Here is a 17,193-nt window from a genome sequence, read left to right as displayed (position 1 = left end):
CAATACGACAAGGGCATAAAAGCTCAGTCTTCTCTCCCATTATGTTCTTCCTGTGCTTTCTCCTAGGACATCTTTCTCAACTACTTGAAAAAGTAGGAAAGAGTCTGTTTTTCCATCCAGAAAAGTTGGGAACCACTGCGTTACCTAATAATCTTTACTGATATAATCGCTATAATCTAAAATGTTTTCTGCACTCAAAAAACTTAAAACTTCAAATATGACCTTTACCTTTTTCCATTAGGGGAGTCTTGTCCAATTCCATAAGCAAGAAGAGCTGCAGACGGTTCGTGGATTAATCGCAAAACATTAAATCCAGCAGCTCTAGCTGCTTCTCTGTGAACAATTTGCTTTCAATGAATTTAATTTATCACATGTTCAATTCTACATTTTTAGAAATGCTCTGCTAAAGATTCTATACAAAAGCTACTAAGATTTCATAAGTAGAGTAAGTGAAGTATAACGATCTTTAGAAGCAAGAATATAGAAAACAAGAAATGAATGACTATAGGAGATCACTTTGTTTAAAATTGTAATGTTCAGAGCCCATATTCTTGACAGAGCAAGCAAAAAGCACATATACTGAGTAAGAGAAATAAAGCTCTCAAAAATGTCCATGTTAAAAAAAAAAAAGTTCAAAAGACGAGAGTCTTTTGGGGCTCTCAGAGTCTAGGACAGGTGTCCTGTCTTCATGCTATCCAGAACTTCCCCATTCAAAGTACTTGCCACACTTTATCATAATTATCTTGTTAATTCTGTGACATCAGAAACCATGTCCTATTTATCTCTATTTACTCAACCTTCAATACAGTGTGGCTTAAACAGTAATCAATACACATTTATTGAAAGAAAAAATGCCTATGCAAAACTGTAGAAAGACAAATTTATAAAACACTTGAAATTTTCCAATTTCTTTAATCTAGTGTTCAGTTTTTAAAAGTAAATAAGGCAATTCTCTGCCTCAGAGGCAACTTCAACGCCCAGAACCTTGTATGAAACTCTATCCTGCATAGCAAAGGCATAAAAGCATATCAATACATTTGCATAATGACCTGTAAAAACTATAACTTTTTTGTTTAGATTAAGATCTAAGGTGAAGAAATAATCACAAACGTTTTCTAAAACTGCACATGTAATTCCCACATAAACCTTAATTACAGAAAACTAGGCAAAGAGATTCATAAATGTCAGTTTAACCAGGTAATTTAAAACGTTTCTGATCAAAACAGCTGAGGGTATACCATATTTAATTTTATGTTCTCTTGGCATTTCTTTTTTTTTTTTGAGACGAAGTCTCGCTGTCACCCAATCTGGAGTGAAGTGGCGCGATTTTGGCTCAATGCAACCTCCACTTCCTAGGTTCAGGCGATTCTTACGCTTCAGCCTCCTGAATAGCTGGGATTAAAGGCAGCACCACCATGCCCAGCTAATTTTCGTATTTTAATAGAGACAGGGTTTTGCCATGTTGGCCAGGTGGGTATCGAACTCCTGACCTCAGGTGGTCCGCCCCTGCTCAGTCTCCCAAAATGTTGGGATTACAGGCGTGAGCCACCAAACCCGGACTCTTGGCATTTCATCAAAAAAAAATATATTAATGATCATTACCTTACTAAATTATTTACAATTTTATTGCCTAAGGTACTTTCAAATATAATGTTACCTTTTACTATATAGTGATTTTGTATTTCCTTTAATTAAGCCAGTAAGATAAACCCCATATACTTACCCAAGAGCATTTTTTTGCTTTTCTCCAAAATCAAATGGGACAGTAATAACTACATCATTTGCATCTGAGCCCAATACAGAATGTGCCGTTTCTGCATATTAAAAAACATAAAATTCTGATGACAGACAAAAATGACAAGTGATACTTTCTGAGGTTTATTAATTTATGACAAAGATCTCACTAAACATATTTCCCAATTCACTTGCTTGCCCCCCATGTCAATTTTCTTCTCTGCGCTCTTAAATCATGCAGCACTTCTGGTGGTTTTGGTGATATCTTTTGGACGCAGAACCAGCTTTCCAAAGAGCCTGGCTCTTAGGCTTCAGTATCAACCATCTTCTAAATTAGACTGACTCCATGGAGAATAAGCTCCTAACGCATATGTGTGAAGACACAATGTCATAATGTTAGTTCTCTACATTTAAAGACTGCCTTCCATCCCCCAAGTTCTTAACATCATTACAGGACTGAAGGGAGCCTTATAAACAGTCTATTGCAGAATTTCCCAAATTGTTCGACAGAATATCACTCGGCTCAGAGCCTTTCTCTGAACTGCTGATAAAATCAGACCTACTTAATCTGCCTAAATTATTGTTCACAGAATACTGTCAATCTTGAAGTGCCACTATTCACCAAGCTTACTCGGCCACTAAATAGGTTTTGAACTCTTATTTGGCCTAATCCATTTATATGACTTATAGGGAAATCAAAGTCAGGGAAGGCAAATCATCAAGGGCACACAGTCAATTAGTGCCCCAACCAGGTCTACAGTTTATATGTCCTTACTTATCTGTTCAATCACTCTGCTTCTCCCAGGATCTAAAAATACCTCTAACTTTTTTTTTAAGGTCAACTTTCAAAAGATCATTAAAGGTAACTATTAGATATCTTTTGCTAAATACCTTTCATTTTACTAAATATCAGTCTGACAACATCTTCTGGGTTAACAAATCTTGTTTCTTCTCCGGTATCTATTTCATATCGTAATTTCCCATTTTTTTCAATGACCTATAAAATAAAGTATAATTATGCTAAATAAATTTTAATAAAAATGCAAAGTTTCAAATCAACATTACATGTTATGACCTTGGTAATTACTCTTGTGTAACAGAGAAGCAATAATAGAACCATACTCACTAAACATTTACTTTCCGTGATGTATTTCTGAGCTTGCGGATCATTGGAGCTGTCCATAAAGAAAGATAAAGATAGCTAAGTATTAAAATCAGTATTGTAGATATATAAAGTTTAAAGAAGACTATAGTTCTCAATATCACTGAACAAATATTAAAATATTAACAAAGTTATTAAGCTGCTTAATACTAAGTCTTCAAATATTACAGAAGATAGAAATGGAGTATTTATAAGGGTTATAGTAATTCTACTAAAGTACTGATCTTTGCATTTGAAAATAAATAGCTTTCGTGTTCTGGCCTTGCTATTAATAGATGCTACATATTTTGAGGTGACTTTTTATAATATCCATGATTTTATATCATAGTTTCACACCTGTGATTCTGAAGACCTAACCATTGAGATGAGAAGGTTGCAAACTAAGGGCAAAACAAAGTAGCTAAGACCATCTTTTGTTGCTTGGTTTCTGAACACACACCAACTCCAGAAACCAAAAGGTTGAGCAAACTATGAATGTTGTTTATAGAAAGGTGCAGAGTACTATAGATATGCATATATAAACAGATTTAAGCAACTTATGCAGACTACAAAATGTTTTCATGTACATTATCTCAATTTATCCTCATGACACCTAAGTCGGGTGTGTTTGGCAGGTATTATTTTAGAGAAAAAGAGCTTCAGAGAGGGGCAATGACTTATAAGATAACAAGGGGCAGAGTCAGTACATGAGCTCAGGTCTTCTCTATCAGACTACTATTATTCATACTTTACCAGGCTGCCTCCCACTCATCTTGTAAATGATCACAGTACTTCTGTCCCTTGAGCAGGGATAGAAATCTCTGATTCTTGGCTTAATGTCATCTAGAAATTAAGATAAAATAGACTCGTATCCTTCCATTAAACCCTTATTCCAAGGAGCTGTGACTTCTATTTGTTTAATAAGAGAAGTTGAAAATTAATAGTGGCTAATTGCTGAAGGGTTACAGAGCATCTGGAGACCTTAACTTGTTAAGAGGCAGACAAAAGGGGTTTAAAATGGACTAATCTGGCTTTGGACTCTGGAATACTTTCAGGTTCCTCATACTTCTTTCTCTATCACCTAAAATATCAATAGGACAGGAGATAACTAACTAGCTTGCCCAAAGTCACACAGCTAATTAATGGCATAACTGGCTGGCACCCAGACCTTCAATACAAAGTTTAGTATTCTTTCCATTAAACTCTTTGCTTCTTCCTTTTCCTACACTCAGTATTTAATATTAACTATATGCCAAACACTGTAGGAGTAGGAAAAAAAGATAAAGTGTGCTCATGGTGGGTTCTGCACCAATACTAGAATTTCAGCATGACACTTTCTAGTTCTGTTTTCTTTAGAATTTAAGTCAACCAGAAAAATTTATACTGTTATGTGTAGGCTGTCTACCACCCAGACAAGGTAATTTGCCAGGAAAGATATTTTACAGAATTTGTAGAACTCTTAGAAATGGAGAATTATTTCTCAACTGCCGTATAAAGAGGGCCGCTGTCCTCTGAAGACAGAAAGCACATATAGCTCCAAGGGCCGCAGACAGGCAAGACACTTAGCAGAGGAGAAAGCAAAGCAGAGAATGGAGGCAACGAAGAACCACAGACATCATCACAAAGTAGTGGACTGATCTGTAACTATATACAAGTGAAAACTTTATTTGTCCACACCAGGATTACTGAACAGAAAAACAAAGGTGGTGGGAAGTTGGTATACGTAGCACCTTATTTACACGATGGACTTGAGGAGGCAGTTAATCCTATGGTTGTGTCTCACAACCTCTATTAGCAATGCCATCTTCTCTTCCTCCTCCTTCTTAAATATCCCTTATGGTCAACAGCCCACAGGCTTGGCACACACCAGCACTAATGCGCTCCAGAGTCTTTCCCCCACTTGTTACATGACAGTGCCTTACACATCTGAAAGTGCTCTTACATTCATCTGTTCCTTTGATCCTCACAACACCCCTGTGAGGTAGGTAGGACAATTATGAGTTTCCCACTCTATAAACGAGGAACCTGAGTTATGGAATGCTGGAAAGGCTTTTCTAAGGGGGTTCAGGTAGTAATGGTTGGGTCTACCACATAGGCAGATTCCTGGCTTGCTTTCTTGCACACTGTCTCCCTGTATTGCAGTTTTCCTCCCCTCAATAATTTTAGCCTATTTTCCTGTGTACTTATTCAAAACCTTTCCCTTGACTTTTATTCCCACATTAGGGTTACTTTACCCATTGAATTTCACAATACTACATCCAAATATTAATTCCACTTCTCTTCCGCAGCACTCCTTTCATCTCAAAGAAATCCCTGTGTTATGTACTTTGCTAACATTAATAGATTTATAGAATACAGGCCTAACTCTCTGTCAAGTACTTCTGTTTTTTCAGCAAATCTACCTACCTACCTATAATTGACATGTATCTTTCAATATAATAGCCTAAGACAATTGAGACAATGAATATAGCTGTATCCATTTCAATGCCTTAAGTATATGCTCTTTTAAAGCAGAGTCTGTATGTCTGGTGTGGTGCTTAGAAGTTCATGAGCATATTAATAAATATTAATACCAGAGAATGCTACCTTACAATTGTTACCAGTATTTCAAATATACATATGCTGCTGTGACAGAAAATATTACAATTAAAATTTCATTTTCTTTTTGCCTTTTATTATGCTATTTAAAAATTTTTTAGAGCTGAAAGGTACTAAGAAAAAAAAAAATCTAGTACAAATCCCTCAATCTGGAGATGAAGAAATTGAGGCATGAATTAGCTGGGCACGGTGGCTCATGCCTGTAATCCCGGCTACTTGGGAGTCTGAGGCAGGAGAATCGCTTGAACCTGGGAGGCAGAGGTTGCAGTGAGCCAAGACTGCACCACTGCACTCCAGCCTGGGCAAAACAGTGAGACTGTCTCAAAAACATAAAAAATAATAACAGAAAAGGGCAAGTGATTTGTCTGATGAAACAAACTGTGACAGGATTCGAATCCACGAATTCTAACTAGATTCCAGCATATTCTACCACACCAGCTGCCTCACACCTCCACCCCTGGCTTGGCAGAGCGGCTTGCCTGCTGTCTACTCATGGTTCTGGGTACGTTCCCACTGCTGCTCTGACCATTTCTCCACCCATGTGCATTTCCAGCATTCAGCTAAGCACTTGAGGCTGCAAAATAGAAAATAAAACCTCCCCCAACATGCCCACTCTTTGTTTTTCTTTTTTTCCAACTTCTAGATTATGGGAAAGCTTTTTAAATCCCAAAGATTCCCATTTGTATTCCTAAAAGTACTAAGTAAACCACTACAAGCTTTAAGTTAGTTTAATGACAGAGATTAATGTCTTCCCTACTAGAGTAAATTGGAAGTGTGGCTTATCACCTTCATCTCTCCCAAAGTGTGTGTCTGGGGTTGGGAGGAGGCTCATCTGTTCAGGGCTAGTGCTTAAAAGGAGTCATGTATTGCAGGCAATCTTTATCCACACCATCCTCTACTGTTCCCAAAGTTAAAGGGGGAAACAAAGCTGTTCTCTTCCAGCAGATGCCATTAACTACATAAACTTCTGTCTACAACATCTGAGAAAAAGGAATCTTGGAAAGCTCCTCAAAAGGAAAGTTTTCTAGGGCTTGCCCTGTATAACATACTAGACAAAAAAATAACAGAAAAGAATGAAATCAGCTAAAAAGCAGATTGGAAACTGATATAATCTGAATTGTTTCCACAATGTTCCAATGGCAACCGAAACTTCAAGATGTAATTTAGGCATATCAAGGGACCCAAATAATATGAAATGCAAAGAATTTACATACATGTAATATTTTATAAAATGGCCAATATTTTATATTGAAGATTATCGATATAAACCATAACACACTATGGTGGCTCCCTGGCACTTCTTATTTCCTTATATTGATAAGACACTAAGAACCAGTAAAATGAAGGCTAGAAAGACAGTCTGACAAGAGTGCTTACTAGTAGATATGTCAGAGACACAGCAGTGGAAACGTAAGAGATTAAGGTACAAATACAGGCTGTGTTTATACTAGTCTAACGAGCCACACAAGGATTTTAAAAATTAAGATTTCAAACTCCATGAAGCAGTCAAGTTAGACCAGCAAAGGAAAGATTCAAGCAATGAAGTCACAGTATACATTTATACTCCTGTATCTTGTAAACTAATGTGCCTTACCTCAGCCAAGGCCATATGCATTAATAACTTAAATGTGTACAGTGCTTTTAAACTTTTAAACTCTTTCACATCTATGAACCATGTGATCCTCACAACAACCCTGTGAGGTAGGCAGGGCAGGAGTTATTATTGATCCCCATTTTACAGATGAGGAAACTGCTGGAGAGAGGTAAAGTAAAATGCTTCACATCCGTGACAAAGCTACGGTGAACCAGCTCTCTAGAACATGGCTCCATTGTTTTCTATTAGGCCACCCCTGGCATTTCTGAAAGGTCTTCCATTCGGTGGAGAATCTTGGGAAAATGAATTAGCAATTATATTTGTACTATCTGGATATTAATGGTTCATCCATGTTTTTTTCTGAGGACATAGAAAAGGAGCCAGGGATTCAGAAGGCAGGTTTGGAAACTAGACTTCTACCAGTTTAGGAAACAGAGCCTTTTGTAATTGGTTCCTAGCTTTTGGTATTCGAAATCAACCTCTGAAGCAATTTTTCAAGGCCTAGCTGAAAAGCACCAGTTGCCTCTTCCACTGCTGTTGCCAAACGTCTGACTGCGATGACAGCATCCCTGCGGAGCTCATTGGCAGTGTCTTGCTGAGCACTGGCCTCCTCACCAATAGCAATCAGCCTGTCCAGTTTTTCTTCCTCCCGCTTTGAGAGTTCTCGTGCCAATCGCCTGTTTTCTGCCAACTCGGCTGCAATAGTCCTGGCCACTGACCGCCTTCTTCGCCTTGCCCACCTTGGAGGGGGCTCACTGGTCAAGGGTCTATCCCCACCAGAAACAAAACCAGCTCTCGAAGAGGAGACTGGAGTCTGCGGTGTGGAGGCTACCCCAGGAGTGCTGCGGCTGGTGCTGGTGCAGGGGCTGGGCTCCCCAGACACACCCAGTCTGGCCATGGGGCTGCTCTGACAGGGAGCAACTGCACCTCTGAAAAGGCTGTGGGAGCTGCTGTAGCTGGGGGTCCCTTGAGAGCACCCTGAAAAACAAAGCAACAATGTTGCAAAGAGAACATTCCTGCTAAGGGAATGCTTGGAGCCAGCAGCAGAGCTGAGACAAATTATAAAACTATGGTTGTTCCTGGAAAGTCTCTTTCCACCAGGGACTGGGAAGAATCCATTTCCTTAATCTGGACATTGTGACCTGTTTAATTTCACCTCTAAAACTTCTCCCTTGCCTTCCTGAACCCCTTTGTACATAGCTATCCAACCCACTCTAGAACTACACATTCCTAACTACCCATTATTAATAATGCCAGAACTAGTTTGGTTCTAGAGAGTGCTTCTTCTAGGTTTAAAGAGTTCTAATACCTTACGTTGCTATGGGCATAGCTTTTGAAAACCTGGAACCCTTTAGCTTACTATTAGGTTTTTAAAAAGGTGCATGGGGCAGAATGAGGCAGAAACAGGAACTATGCTGAAGAGGACACTATCCAAACAGACACAGCTGTTTAGAGCCATGTGATTCTGGGACCCGAATCCGTCACATGCTTGGGAGTTACCTGCACCCGAGGATTCATCCCAGGAGTCCTCGAGGTCACTGGTTTCTTGTATCCGGTCACTGATTCTTAGCTGACAATCCTCATCTGATTCCTTAACTGTTTTCAACATAGGCTGATGATCAGCTGCCTGAGTCCTTTTTGATTTTAGAATGCCGGTTCCCTCTTCCCCTGGGGCGTCAGAGGCCACTAAATTCTGATCACAGTGCTTGGCCCAAGCAGCATCCTCCATTAAGTTGTCTGGGTCAGTCACTATCTGATTTCGGAGAAGCTGATCCAACGTATCATAAAACGGACAGTGTGGTGGCTCACCCATACTTGTGGCATGGGCAACATAGGCCTTTAAATATAATGCCTTCAGAACTTTAAACTTGGAACGGCACTGACGTTCGGTGCGGCGGAAGCCCTCCTGCTGCATTCGCTTAGACACAGCCTGATAGACATCTGCATTGTGATGCACAGTCTGGAGGCGCTGAATATACTCTGCCTCGCCTAGTATGGAGAGAAGAGTTCGTGTCTCCTGTCTGGACCACCGGATGCCCGCACTGCTATTGGCACTGGCCATTGTGGGTTGGAAAGGAGAGCTGGGCAGCTTCTGGACAGCAAGGTGCAAGTCTGAAGGTGTGGGGAAGCTCTGTGTGCTCTCAGGATATCTCCAGGATCTTCCCTCTCAGAGATAATTGCTGAGAAGCCAGGTCCAAGGACCGCATTTCTGGCTGGAAGGCCACAGGGGAATGAGAGTTACAGGAAGGGTGTAAGGATAATTTTGGAGCAAGTTAAGTGGTGCTACCTGTGAGTAGGTCATAAACAGGCATAAGGCCAAGACTGAGACAGCCCAACTTGAGGAGTTCACCCAGGGTATACACGGCATCAAGGACCTAATGGCTTGGTAACAAAAAGGCCAAATGCTTTCGTGGCTGAGAGTTGGTACCACAATGGATCTGTAAAAATCACCCTTGTCTGGTGAGCAGATGGGCTGGGAGGGAAAATCACCTGGACCACGAGGCAGCTAACTCTAAAGGAGTCCAAGCATGACCATGGTATAGCAATCTGAAAGATGCTCAGTCTTCACTAATTATAGCACACTGTGGCTCTGTGTTACCCATCTGACTGTCACTATAGGCCAGAAAAGTGAGTTTAAGTTGCTCTGCTAATACAAAGCTTTTTTGTACAACATGGCAGAAGAAAGCCACATAATTACCGTAACCATCTGCCCCCAAACAGCAGCATAAAACAAACAATAACATATTGTTGGCTACCAGGGGAGAGATCTATGGAAATGTACTGTATCTGGACTGTATCAATGTGAGTATCTTGGTTGTGACACTGTACTATAGTTTTGCAAGATGTAACCAAGGGGAGAAGTGGTGAATTCAGTAATGTGCTTGACATTTCTGTATCATTTCTTACACAGCAGCATAGGAAACTACAATTCTCTCTAAATAAAAAGTTTAATTTAAAAAAACAAACAAATATATTGTTGGCTGCTCAGTGATTCAGGCTTCAAGACCCATCTACGATTCTTTTTTCTACACTTTATGATTTGAAAATATTTGACACCAACTTATATTTAATATGCTCAGTACTTTGTCAACAGGTAAAAGGATATAGAGATATGCTTATTGTCACCAAATATTGAATTATCTCCAAACAACTATAGTTTTTGGCTTAGTGCATAAATATCCTAAGGAAAAAGATTAATATCAAGTTCAATTTAATTGAACACAGGTAAGAGATACAAAATAAGATAAACAGGTAAGAGATACCTGTATAAATTTAATGTATAATATCCAAATTCTAAATCAACACAAGGACATTTTTACTTACATTCTCACTAAACAAAGTTGAAAGAAAAGAACCTGGGGCAGAGGGTGAGGAGACCTGATCTGCAGTCTTATCCAGTTTACCCCCTAACATAAGGCCACAATTTCTTTGTACTTTGATTTTCTCATCTATAAATGGGGAATGATAGTATTTGCCTCAACAATTTTACAAGGATGTTGAGAGGATTAAATAAAATAATAGATGTGAAAGCACTTTGAAAATTTAAAAACACTCTATCAAGTATTACTACAGTAGTGAAAATGAAAACCCCTAATTATTACAGCAATCTATAATTTCAGGAGACAGAAGTCTGGGGAAGCAAGCCTCTTTTAATCTTCTAATTAAAGTTACAACAGATGATTAATCTGATTCTTACATGTTAATTTAGCTGTTACTCTAATGATTAAATTTGTAAGTCCAATGGAAAAGTTAGTTCCCAGAAAGTGTCACAAAAGGTCCTGAGGAAGAAAATCAATAGTGTCTACATCGACTATGAGCAATTGTAATAGATTCAGCAAAATTCAACCACATTATCAAAAAGTCTTCAAATTCCCACAAAATCTTTGAAATCCTCTCAGTTAAAAAAAATCTAAAAATGTGAACAATCCAAATTACCACCTCTGACACAAATTACCAAAATTAAATGAATGTTAGCATTTATCAATACTAACAGACCTGTCAGCAAGAAACTAACATCTGAGTGAATCCCATACTGGAGAAGATCCAACACTAATAATCAAAAGACACAGCCTACTGGGGGTACTCAGTCATAAAATGAAGAAACAAACTATGCTGTTTCTAGTTTCACATTATGCTTAGAATTTATGAACATGTTTCTATTACTATATTTAAAAGTATCATTTGATTCCGTACCTTCTGCCCAGGATCTGCTTTACTTTCATTACTGTATTTGAAATATTTCTTATTCTACTTTGTTTTGCTGCCAATCCAACAATCTGAAAAATATATATATATATTACAATGCATGTAATTTTAAATTATTTCACAAGTACAAAAATGAGGGGACTAGTACCTCTTCATTTTCTGAGTAAGCAACAACAGCTGGAGTAACTCGGTCACCAGCATCATTTGCAACCACACCAGCCCGGCCATCCTAGAGAAAAAAACACAAAATACATAGTCTCATTAGATGTATTCAGACATGTGTGCACCAGTGTTACTTTGCCATCTGTGTGGAAAGAAAAACTGCTCTCTCAATATTTTAAACTTGCAAATTTAATTACCATTTAATTTCCTCGTTTTCATAGAAGGCCTATAATTCCATGAAGAACTGCCTCATGTTTACAATCTGTTCTGCAAAGTCAACAATTGAATCAAAAGTAATAACAACCTTTCTACACACAAAACGAAGCCTATTATTACGTTACCTTTCCTACTTCTTTCTTACCATTACCATTTCTTCCTTTTTTTTTTGGAGACGGAGTCTTGCTCTGTGGCCCAGGCTGGCGTGCACACTACAGTGGCGGATCTCGGCTCACTGCAATCTCCGCCTTCCGGGTTCAAGCGATTCTCATGCCTCAGTCTCCTGAGCAGCGGGGATTACAGGCGAGCCCGGATAATTTTTTTGTATTTTTAGTAGAGGCGGGGTTTCACCATGTTGGCCAGACTGGTCTCGAACTCCTGACCTCACGTGATCCGCCTGCCTCGGCTTCCCAAAGTGCTGGGATTACAGGCGTAAGCCACCGCGCTGGGCCCCTTTCTTCCCATTTCTACAAATGAAGTAGCATTATTCCCTTTGGCTTTTCCTAACAAGTCATTTGACATTTAAACGCGGGACTAGTGGCAACGGAGTTCATGATTATCGTTCCTTCTGCCTCCCCACTGAGGAGAGAAAGGCCACAAGTCCTGTCAAGCTCTCACTTCAGAAAGGCCACCTCTGTAGAGCACGCACAATCAACTGGCTTCACAGCCAGGCAGCATTGCAGGACCATCGGCTCCAACTCGACAGCAGCCTCCCCGCCCCTCCGGGACCTAGACATTGGGGCCCAGCTCAGCGCATCCTGCGGCCCTGCTGTCCCAAAGACCACCGCCTCCAAGTACCTCGCGGCCACGACTTTCCGAGAACCTCCCACCCAAGGGAATCCTGAGGCCCTGCCGTCAGCGAGACCCTTCCGGCATTCAGAGGCCAGGACGTCCCCGGGACACCCCCGCGCCGGACACCCAGCGGCCCCGCCCTCTCCGAGATCCCCCGGGCACCCTGCAGCTCCGTCGTCCCCGGGTCCCCTCTGGGCATCCCGCTGCCATGACGCCCCTGGAACCCCGCGCGTCTAAGTTGCCGCGAGCCTTTGCCACGGAGCAGAGGACTTTCTGAAGGAGTCGCCAGGGGCTAGGCCTGGCCCGCCCGGCCCTTCGCCCCGGAGTGTCCTCGTGGCAACGCTACTCCACGACATCCCTAGGCCGGCGACACGCCGCTCTCAAGCCTGTGGATGGACCCGCGCCAGAGAACCGGGTGGCCGTCATGAAGCCCTAGCCCAGCTCCGCAGCCCCTCACCTTATAGACGGCCACACAGGCTGAGGTGCAGCCCAGATGAACTCCGATGGCCGCCATGAGGCAGCAGGGACGGCGGCGGTAGGAATGAGGGGGGTCCCCCAACAGCAACAGCTACCGGCCGCCCAACGGCCCCATCAGGCACCGCGGAGCTTCACGTTCCCGCCCGCCCCCTGCGTCCGGTCCGGCGCAACAGCCTCCCGCGTCGCCGCCAATCAGCGTGAAGGTTCTGCCTTTCTTCACGCTTGGTACGCGAGTAGCTTCAGCGCGTGTCTCTGCGCTCTGCGGAACTTTACAGTGCGCACGCGCAACCAGGAAGGGACGGGAAAAGGCTTTTACGCTCCGCCCCCTTCCTGTCCCTTCCGTGAGAGCCAATGGAAACTCTCAGTTCATTTGCGTCATTTGTCCTGGCAACTACCGGCAGATTCTTTCCAACCTCGCACTCAGCTCGCTTCGGCAGCTCGGTGGGCGGTGGGTGCGGGTGGCGGAGGCGATTGAAGCTGCTGTCCCAGCATGTGGTGCGCGAGCCCAGTTGCCGTGGTGGCCTTTTGCGCCGGGCTTTGGGTCTCACATCCGGTGCTGGCGCAGGGCCAGGAGGCTGGGGGGCGACCGGGGGCCGACTGTGAAGGTGAGCGGTGTGAGACCTGCTTGCATGGCGGCGGCCCCGCGCTGCAGCGCAACCGCTGTCGGCTTTGGCTTCTCCTGGCCCTGGCTATAAATAACATTTCACCCAGGAAATGCAGGCCCTGTCCCTCGTTTTAGATCGCCCAAACCCAGCTCGAGCAAAAGCTCAAGCCGGGCCCAGTGGCAACGTGAGGTCACGTTGTGGTTTTGCTGTGAATATTAAACTTCAGCAGTAAAAGCTGGTGGGTTTGTATTTGGATTAAAGTTTGTGCAAAGATTGCTAGATTCAGATGATCCTGGCGCCAGATTGATTCTGCTGCTTCCAACCAGTAAGATTTGCTTCCCCTTGCACAGAAGACGTCTTTCAAGTCCAAGCTAGTTGGTGACTCCCAAAAGGAAAACAAAACATGGCATTGAGTTGAGTGACTTAAATCAGAAAACATAGCTAATATTTGTTAGGACTCTATAGGTGAAAGTTGCTTTGCAAAGGAGTACACTGATTCCTTGGGAAAGAGAGGAATACGAAAGAGTGATTCCTTTTTGTTCACGGTATCTCAGCTGTGAACTTGCAGTCAGAATACATGGGTCTGTGTCCCACCAAGTCCCCTAGCTCTGAGAGTTTGGTTTTTGCAAAATCAGCATACTCTAGAGATCTGTTAGCAAAGGCAAAGAAGGTAAGGGGCTATGCTAGCCCCTTCCTTCTGTACTCCTGTAGCGCTCACTCCATGTTTTACTGAAAATGATTAGTTTAAATGTATATGCCCTGAGCTGGAAAATATATCCCTAGAGAAAAGGAAATTGTAGGTTCATCATATATGTTGAGTGACTGGATGGATATAGTCATACTAAAGTTATGTTTTTGTTTTTTTTTTGTTTTTGTTTGAGACAGAGTCTCGCTGTGTCGCCCAGGCTGGAGTACAGTGGCACAATCTTGGCTCCCTGCAGCCTCCACCATCATGTTCCAGCAATTCTCCTGCCTCAGCCTCCCGAGTAGCTGGTACTACAGGCACCACCACCACGCCCAGCTAATTTTTATATTTTTCGTAGAGATGGAGTTTCACCATGTTGGCCAGACTGGTCTTGAACTCCTGGCCTCAGGTGATTGGCCCGTCTCAGCCTCCCAAAGTGCTGGGATTACAGGCGTGAGCCACAGCGGGCAGTCCTTAAAGTCTTAATAATTGGAGCCCAGCTTTCTATCAGCTCTGCAATAATTAAACTTTTCTCCAGAAATTTAAAATATCTACATGATGTTATTATTTGATATAAAGATATTTATTTAGCTAAGTTATAATTTTGCTCAAAACCGTGTTATAATTGTGTTCTATACGTTTAAAGCAGAATTTGTGAGGCAAAGATGATTTGATGACTCATCTGGAGCTCCCACTTACAGACATTTCAATAGAGACAGCATCTGGATTAATGAAGTGGAAAGCTTATGCTGTCTGTCCTAAATTTATTACAGCACGCTGTGATTATTAACTTGCATGTCTGACTAACCTGGGTATATGTTTCATTTGTTAGGTAAAGAAGCTGTATAATCGCAGAGGAAAGACATAACAGTTTGGTGACTAAAAGAACTAGATTCTGCCTCCAGCTGTATTACTGCTTATGAGTGATCCTCCCTCCTCAGCCTCCTTTCTTATTTACAACTTAATTTCTTCTCAATGTATAAGATTAAAATGCCATATTATATATACTCTAGAGCGAAGGTAAAAAAACTAAATGGTTCATGAGCCGTCTCAGACCTATTGATATATTTTGTTACATTTACAAAATATTTTGAAAAAAATTAAATTCACTGGGTACATTTTACAATTGGGAAATTTTATGTAAAAATTCATATTTCTGGCTTTTCTCAAAAAACCAGATGACCTGGCAAGATTGGCCCTTATGGCAATATAGTAGAATTGGCTATTGGCTGCTCTTTTTAGAAAGGACGTGGGTTTTGAGTTGTTTGCCACCCCCACTCCGCCCCCAATTCAAATTGCTTAACTCTTCTTTTTCCTTGCCTGGCCCCTGTAGATATTCAAGTTTGTGAATCCTACGTTAGCTAATGTGAGGTTTACTGGAAAAACATAAAATATTTCCAAGTCTCTTTTAAAGGATTATATTATGGGACTATTTTAAACAACTTTTTATTTTAAAATAATTATAGATTCACTTATAGAACTATCTTTAATAAACATAAAACCACAACATAAATAAAAGAATTACAGCTATCTGAGGTTATTTTAGCAATAAAGACATCCTAGAAAACTTAAGAAGTTACTAATTTGTTAGGGCATTTATGGCGAGGTTATTCTCTTCATGTAAGTCCAGAAAATGAGTTTCCTTTCTTACCTTGACTTCTTTGTGGCGTGTGACACAACTGACATCTTTCCCTTTCAGGAACTGTCTTCTCTTCATGGTCACGATACTGCTTTTTTCCTTCGTGTCTCTGTGCCCACTTGTCCAGTGTGTCTTTGTGGGCTTCTGATCCTGTAGCCATGGCTTAGAATTTTCCAGCGTTCTGCCCTCTGCTCTTCTCTCTTCTCAGTCTACACACTCTTCTTGGCAACCCAAACCAACCTACCTCCAGTCTAATAAATCTCTAAGCTTATATCCACTGACCTTTCTAGAGTCCCAGACCTTGCATCTGATTGACCAGTGAACATGCCCTCTTAGATATGGTGTACCTCAACATTCACACAGTCAGAAAAACAAAGTCATCATCTCCTTCCCTTCTCACTCCACTAAACCTGTTACTGTCATGCTTATGGTGACAGCATGGGCCAACTACTTGGTCAACTAGCTTAGATTCTAGACTTCTCTTTCTCCCTTATCCCTTACAGCAAACCAATCACTACATCGTTGATTGTACCTCCTGACTGGCCCTGCTCCTTTCTCCTTACCCAAGTCCAGGACTTCCTTGCAGACCTTCACCAGTTTTCCCCTCCGTATTGTCAAAACAGCATTCTTCCTGCTACCTGTCTCCCTCCCGTCTAGTCCCTTGGCAGGGCTATCGTATTATTTCCTTATTTAGTACTAATACTAAATAAGTCCCTATTTAGTACTCAGCGGTTTCCCAGTTTCCTCCAGGTGCTGCTCTTTTGTTTTCCCACAGTATCTAACACACTTCTCATATTGTTTTGGTCTCCTCTGAAAGTCAAGGCAGTGTCTCTCACCACATCATTTCCAGCAGCTACCATACTGCATGGCATATGGTAGGCGCTCAGTTTGTTGAAGAAATGTATGCATATATGCTGTGATAAAATTTTGGGGATCTTTTATTGAGTCAAATGTACATCTTGAAAAGGACAAGTTAGTATTGCTAACTTTCATCAGCTAGATGATACATTGGCAGAGTGATAGTTGAGGTATAGAAATCATGAAGGTATATTGTGGGAAATACTTAAGAGCAATCGGGCACTGGAATACTGGGGGTTTCTTTTATATGAGAAAAGAATTAGAGGTTACTAGGAGACTTTGATGATATTTGATGATAGCTTCTTTTTCTTTTTTTTTTTTTTTGAGACAGGGTCTAACTCTGTCGCCCAGGTTGGAGTGCAGTGGCACAGTCTCAGCTCACTGCAACCTCTGAGGTATAGAAATCATGAAGGTATATTGTGGGAAATACTTAAGAGCAATCGGGCACTGGAATACTGGGGGTTTCTTTTATATGAGAAAAGAATT

The 17,193-nt window shown here is 41.5% G+C and overlaps 1 protein-coding gene across 2 annotated transcripts in view; it reads right to left on the bottom strand.

The window, feature by feature from the left end:
- HSPA14 (heat shock 70kDa protein 14) overlaps positions 1-13,272 on the bottom strand; it is a 32,234-nt gene extending 18,962 nt beyond the window's left edge. The window contains exons 1-7 of one of the 2 annotated variants that reach the window (XM_011934255.1): positions 12,901-13,272; positions 11,422-11,502; positions 11,262-11,344; positions 2,861-2,909; positions 2,626-2,731; positions 1,724-1,814; positions 229-333 (exon numbers count right to left, since the gene is read on the bottom strand). In XM_011934255.1, the coding sequence (XP_011789645.1) occupies positions 229-333; positions 1,724-1,814; positions 2,626-2,731; positions 2,861-2,909; positions 11,262-11,344; positions 11,422-11,502; positions 12,901-12,957 (572 nt within the window). In that variant the 5' untranslated portion in view covers positions 12,958-13,272. Of the gene's footprint in view, positions 1-228; positions 334-1,723; positions 1,815-2,625; positions 2,732-2,860; positions 2,910-6,659; positions 8,046-11,261; positions 11,345-11,421; positions 11,503-12,900 lie in introns of those variants that run through there. The other variant, XM_011934256.1, reaches the window with a different exon arrangement.
- Between the last annotated feature and the right edge of the window lie 3,921 nt (positions 13,273-17,193).

Source organism: Colobus angolensis, unplaced genomic scaffold (assembly GCF_000951035.1).
Source record: "Colobus angolensis palliatus isolate OR3802 unplaced genomic scaffold, Cang.pa_1.0 Scaffold133, whole genome shotgun sequence".
Taxonomy (NCBI): Eukaryota; Metazoa; Chordata; class Mammalia; order Primates; family Cercopithecidae; genus Colobus; species Colobus angolensis.
This window is presented reverse-complemented; position numbering and strand designations above follow the sequence as displayed.